The sequence below is a fragment of the Cyprinus carpio genome, chromosome B4 (genome assembly GCF_018340385.1).
Source record: "Cyprinus carpio isolate SPL01 chromosome B4, ASM1834038v1, whole genome shotgun sequence".
Taxonomy (NCBI): Eukaryota; Metazoa; Chordata; class Actinopteri; order Cypriniformes; family Cyprinidae; genus Cyprinus; species Cyprinus carpio.
In genome coordinates this window covers 25,836,291-25,842,903 of record NC_056600.1, presented here as the reverse complement: position 1 = coordinate 25,842,903, position 6,613 = coordinate 25,836,291, and the positions used below count along the sequence as shown (strand labels likewise).

General features: G+C 37.2%; 1 protein-coding gene across 2 annotated transcripts; it reads right to left on the bottom strand.

Annotated features, from left to right (window-relative positions):
* Nucleotides 1-919: 919 nt before the first annotated feature.
* LOC109085539 (gastrula zinc finger protein XlCGF52.1-like) lies at nucleotides 920-6,166 on the bottom strand. Of its 2 annotated transcripts, none has more exons than XM_019100074.2 (3): nucleotides 6,024-6,166; nucleotides 5,074-5,203; nucleotides 920-2,226 (listed from the first exon to the last, which is right to left on the bottom strand). In XM_019100074.2, exons 2-3 carry the CDS (start codon nucleotides 5,156-5,158, stop codon nucleotides 1,046-1,048), a joined length of 1,266 nt encoding a protein of 421 aa, XP_018955619.2. In that variant the 5' UTR covers nucleotides 5,159-5,203; nucleotides 6,024-6,166; the 3' UTR covers nucleotides 920-1,045. The 2 variants fall into 2 exon arrangements, with proteins under 2 accessions (XP_018955619.2, XP_042578387.1); XM_042722453.1 differs by lacking the exon at nucleotides 6,024-6,166 and adding an exon at nucleotides 5,820-6,012.
* Between the last annotated feature and the right edge of the window lie 447 nt (nucleotides 6,167-6,613).

Here is a 6,613-nt window from a genome sequence, read left to right as displayed (position 1 = left end):
CGTTGCAAAATAAGATCGATAACTTAAATATGAACATTAAAGGGATAGTTCATCCCTTCATCATGAATTACTCACCCTCATGTCGTTCCAAACCCACAAGACCATTGTTCATCTTCAGAACACGAATGAAGATATTTTTGATGAAATGTGAGAGCTCTCAGACCCTGCATAGACAGCAACGTAACTGTAATGTTCCCAGAAATGTAGCAAGGACATCAGTAAAACGGTCCATGTGACATCCGTGGCTCAACTTCAGTTTTGCGAAGCTATGAGAATACATTTTGAGTGCAAAGAAAACAAAAATAATTTATTTAACAACTCTTCTCCCCCGAGTTGCATCTTCCGCCATTTTAGAGAGTATCAAAACGCATACGAACACTTTCCCTTAAGCATAAACAACACTGATTACGCAGATTACATTCATGCCCACGTTTTCTCCCCTGGACATAAACAACGCTGATTACGTCAATTATGCTCTTGGGTACTCTCAAAATGGTGGAAGACGTAAATCAGGGAGAAGAATTGTTAAATAAATTATTTTTGTTTTCTTTGCACACAAAAAGTATTCTCGTAGCTTCACAAAACTGAAGTTGAGCCACTGATGTCACATGGACTGTTTTACAGTTGCGTTGCTGTCTATGAAGTGTCTGACAGCTCTCACATTTCATCAAAAATATCTTAATTCATGTTCCGAAAATCAAAAAAGGTCTTACGGGTTTGGAACGACATGAGGGCGAGTAATTCATGACAGAATTTTCATTTTGGGGTGAACAAAGCCCTAAACATTGACAAATGTAAAATAGTTTCTGAAAGTATTTAATAATACGCAATAAATAAGCACAGTCACATTTCAGCCTAATAAGATTTCCATAACCTACTCCCGTACTACTAAGAGTAATTCTAATTTTGGGACAACAAATTTTCAAGTGTCTCACCTTTTATTCAAAATTTTAATTTACATTGTGGCATTTTGTAGCAAAATGGGAGTCCATCTAGTATTTTGCTTCTGAGGTATTTAAGTGAATCAAACTTGTAAACAATGCCTCTATACAATCAAAATTAATTTAGCACAGATACATATTTTCTGGTGCCATTTCAAACTGCCGAGCCATTTAAAACCCTTTCCACACAAAGAACAAAAATATGGTCTCACAAATCCATGACTTTTCATGTGTATCTTTAAATGTGATGGCAAGAGAAAGTTCTTATTACACAGATCGCACTTATATTGCCTTCCTCCAGAGTGAATGTCCAGATCATGTTTAAAATTGCTCAATTTTTTTAACCTCTTATCACACTCAGAACTCTGCAGTTTCTTCCCAGAATGAGATTGCATATGACGTTTCAGGTCCTTTTGATATGTGAATCTCTTTTCACACTGATGACATGTGAATGGTTTCTCTCCTGTGTGAACTCTTATGTGAGTCTGAAGGTTTCCTTTAACTGTAAAACTCTTCCCACACTGAGGGCAGGTGAAAGGCCTCTCTCCAGTGTGAACCCTTGTGTGAACCTCAAGGCTTGTTTTGTTTGAGCAATTCTTTCCACAGTGATGGCACATGAAAGGCTTCTCTCCAGTGTGAGTTATCACATGATTCTTAAGGTGATTCCGGTCTGTAAAACTCATTCCACACTGATAACATTTGAAATTGTTCTCTCTTGAGTGAATCCTCATGTGATAATTAAGGCTTATTTTACATCTGAAACTCTTTCCGCACTGACCACATACGAATGGCCTCTCTCCAGTGTGAATTCTCACGTGAGTCTTAAGACTCTCTTTTCGTGAAAAGCTCTTTCCACAGACTGTGCAACTGAAAGGGTTTTTTCCAGGATGAGTTCTCATATGAGCATTAAGGGTTCCTCTATGTGTAAAACTCTTTTCACACTGCTGGCAGGTGTAAGGCCTCTCTCCAGTGTGAATTCTCATGTGGATTTTAAGGCTTCCTTTTTGAGTAAATTTTTTTCCACACTGTTGGCAGCTGAAAGGCTTCTCTCCACTGTGAAGTCTCATGTGGACTTCAAGGTTTCTATGTTGATTGAAACTCTTTCCACACTCTTGGCAAGAAAAATAACTTCTAGCTCCCGTCTTTTCAGCTGTTTTTTGTGTGGAAGTCTTTTCAGTCTGTGAGAAACTAAAATATTTTTCTTCAGTTGTGAAATCGTGATGTTTCTCAGCTTTCTCTTCCATTCCATTGAGTTCTGGACCTTCCTCTTTTAGTGAAATCAGACCTAGATAAAAAAAAAAATTAAAAAAAAAGACATTCAAATTAACCCCAGTTAAATCTTAAAAAACAAAACAAAAAAAACTTAAAAGGCAGTCATTAAATCATTAATCACAAAATAAAATAAAATAAAGATTTTATTTGCAGTTTGACCCAGAAGAGCAGGTTAAATATATGGTAGGTCTAAGATCAGTCTATATGTCTAAAATATTATAAAAGGTGAAAGTGAAATCTCATCTATGTTCCATTTAGCAGAGAAACAGTATTTGTGTACAGTTTCAATCTGGATTTACGCCTTAAGCTACAAATGACTTGCTTTTGGCAATATCTCGCAGCTACTACTGTTGTCAAAAATATAGCTATTTTGATAAATATTGATACTGAAATATATGAAACGATACCAATACTCATTTCTCAAAGTATCGATACACCGATACCAGCTGAGATTTGTCACTTTCACGCTCTCCCTTCTCTCCAACAGAGAGCTGAAACACACCACACATGACCGCAGTGCCTGTCTCGTCTCATTCGCTCCGGTTAAAGTGACGTGACGTGACATACTGTATAGCCAAGTATGGTGACCCATACTTGGAATTCGTGCTCTGCTTTTAACCCATCCAAGTGCACACACACAGTAGTGAACACACACACACCGTGAACACACACCCGGAGCAGTGGGCAGCCATTTATGCTGCGGTGCCCGGGGAGCAGTTGGGGGTTCGGTGCCTTGCTCAAGGGCACCTCAGTCGTGGTATTGAGGTTGGAGAGAGCGCTGTACATTCACTCCCCCCACCTACAATTCCTGCCGGCCTGAGACTCGAACTCGCAACCCTTGGGCTGCAAGTCCAACACTCTGACCGTTAGGCCACGACTTTCCCTCAAATAGCATTAGTGAATTTTTTTTTTTTTTTTTGGCAAAGCATGGTGACCCATACTCAGAATTAGTGCTCTGCATTTATCCCATCCAAAGTACACACACACATACACCGTGAACACACACCCGGAGCAGTGGGCAGTAATTTTTTGCTGCGGCACCCGGGGAGCAGTTGGGGGTTCGGTGCCTTGCTCAAGGGAATCTCAGTCGTGGTATTGAAGGTGGGAGAGAGCACTGTACGTTCACTCCCCCCACCTACAATCCAGGTACGAGACTCGAACCTGCAACCTTTGGGTTGTGAGTCCGACACTCTAACCATTAGGCCACGACTTCCCCCGAAAATGTAAAGATATAAAGATGGCGAGTGCGGAGCCTCCGCGCTCGGCTTTGGTTGATAAAGAACACAGCAGGAGTGCTGTCTGGAACTATTTTGGATTGGAGGCAAATGAACATGAAAAAGGCAAAAGACACAAGCAAGCCAATATGCAAGTGTTTTTACGGAGCAGTGCTTACAAAAGGTGCTAACACCACTAATTTAGCAAAGCACCTGAAAGACAGACACCTGGGCCTATATACAGAATTTCAAGAGGTTGGTAACTGCTCTCATTTTAACATTTCTGAAACATTAACCAAGATGGCCCAGTATTGTTGCTGATATGAGTGTTGTCTCGTTTTGCCCTGTAATTCTAAAAGTTAATATAATCTGACAGAGGAATCTTAGACAACAGAGTTTTAGTTAGCCTTAGTTTTAGTTTTATTAAATTAACAAGGTACTAGTGGTGTCCCCAATTAAGGATTTGAATAGTCAAATCAGAATTGTTGAATCTTGCCGTTAGTTGTCGGATATTCAAATCATATGTTTTGGGGGCGAGGGCAAAATACATTACCAAGAGTCAAGTCAGATATTCGACAGACATAATTACTGACGTGTGTAACGGACGCCTCACAGATACAACCGGGTAAATAATGGTTTAATGTTTAATGTTTTGATTAAAAGATAGTTAATAAATGTCAGCAAAACTAAGAATTCACAACATTCATACTTTCCTGGAGCTTGACACTGTTATTTATTTGGCAGTCTATGGGACAGTCTCAAGCCTCCCGGTTTTCATCCAAAATATCTAAAATTGTGTTCCGAAGACGAATGAAGCATTTATGGGTTTAGAACGACATGAGGGAGGTTAAGTGAATAATGACAAAATTTTCATTTTGCGGTGGAGTAACCCTTTAACTTACTGGGAGAAAACCCGTAGTTCTATGTGAAACCATAACACCTCTGCGAATATTCGACTGTGAGATTTGTAGTCGAATCAGGCTCCTCCTATCGAAGCATCAAATCTTCTTCCTAGTAGGTACTCATGTGCTTAGTTATATTTTAAAATCTACTGAATAAAGTTACTATTTAACAAATTCTGCAATTTGTCCTCATATCGTTCCAACAAGGTTTTCGCATGTGATGCATGCATGTTTGTGCTTCCGTGCTTACTATAGCACTCAATGTATGTGCGTTCGAAATTAAAATCTGTTAATCATACAAATGTTAATGTATTAACCAACATTAATGAACAACGAGCAATGTGTTACAGTGTTTATTCATCTTTGATATAACGTTGTGGCAGTTTTTTTCCCAGTGGTATTGAAAATAGTATAGAATATCGAATTTTTCAAGGCATCGAATCGAAGTTAGACTTTCCAGTATCGTGACAACACTAGCAGCTACATTTCTCTTCTTATGCTATTAGATCTTTTGACAACATAAACCACAACATTCTCTTAGACAGCTTTAGAATTACAGTCGGACATTTTAAAAATAATTGGCAATTAATCAGTTTATATTATGTTAGTTTATAGAACTTTTCAAAATCCATCATCGGTTGACACTAATTGATATGGCATGTAATAATGAGTATTTGGCTGCTTATGTGATGTCAACATGCCTGCCCACATAAGAAGCCTCAAGCTTTGAGAATGGAAACCAACCTGTTTGTTCCTCAGTATCTTCTTGTTTCACTTTAAATGCCTCTTCAATTTTAATGTCTTCGCTCTCCTCCTTAATGACTGCCATCTTTAGTGCGTCACGTGGATCTCACTTGCTTCACCAGAAACTTCTCTGTGTTTGGGGGGGGAAATGTGTTTGAAAAAAAAAAAAACCCACCAAACTAAACCTCTGAGTGCGTCTAAATCAGCTCCATATTATTTAGCGCACTGAGAAGAGTGACAGTGTTAAACTGGTCAGTTGCATAAACAGTCACTATGCTAAGAACAAGTTTGACCAAGCAGCAGTTTCACTTTTCAGATTCAGTTAGACCAGTCTACCCTTTTAGTTTAGTTATGACCAGTCTTGAAGAAAAGAAGAAGAAAAAAAAAACACTTTTTAAAGACTACTCTATAAGTTCATGCAACTGGTACAAAAAAAGAGAAAGAAACAAAAAGCCATCATCATAATAAATAAATAACTAAATACATAATACATACAAACATAAGAGTAAGAAAAAAATTACAGTAATTTACGCCTCACGAGAAAATAAGGTAAGTTAATCTTTTAAATGTTACAATCTGAAATGCGATCACCGAGATTAAATTTACTGCGTGAATCATTTGGAAAGCATTGATTCAATTGACTCGGAGTTTCGAAAAGCTTCGTTTCTCCCATCACTACTTAGCTGTAGCATAATTCGTTTTTAAAATAAACTGATTCATGATATAAGGAGAGAAATGAGACGCACCTTTTCTGTTAACGTAACTCATGTGGTTGCGCGAAATAGCCACAAAATAACGCTCATTAATGTTAGATAAAGTAGTTCAAGTTCACATTTAGTAATTAATTAATTAATTCATCACAAAGTTATTTTAACATTAAACATTGAAATACTAAATTGCCTCGGCGGTTTACAATGATTTAAACTCATTACATGCTTTAAAACACAAACCTGTGTGCAGCCAATTCACATCTAAAGCGTTTTTTTCACACACGCAGGAGTGCGGCGCAGACTTATGACGTCATTTCGCCAGACCAAAATAAAAGTACTTTTCAACGTTAACTTCACAGGAACAAAATCTCTGATTCGCAGCCTACCTTTTCACATTCCTCAATTTAAGCTGCATTTATTATATCTCATCGGTTGATTAAAAATGAGAAAAGTGATAAATTCTTGACCTTTTACGGCTTTTGCTTTGTACCACTGATGCATACAAATTTTATTGTTTAATTAATTTTATTTAATTTGGTTTGTGAAATTTTCATTTGTTTACTGTTTGATGCATAAAAAAGTTAAGAGTTCACACTCTAAAATCACAAAAGTGCATAGAAATACAGAAAACACAAAAACAACCAAACATACAGTACAGACCAAAAGTTTGGAAACATTACTATTTTTTATGTTTTTGAAAGAAGTTTCTTCTGCTCATCAAGCTTGCATTTATTTGATCAAAAATACAGAAAAAACAGTAATATTGTGAAATATTATTACAACTTAAAATAATAGTTTTCTATTTGAATATACTTTAAAAAAAAAAAAAA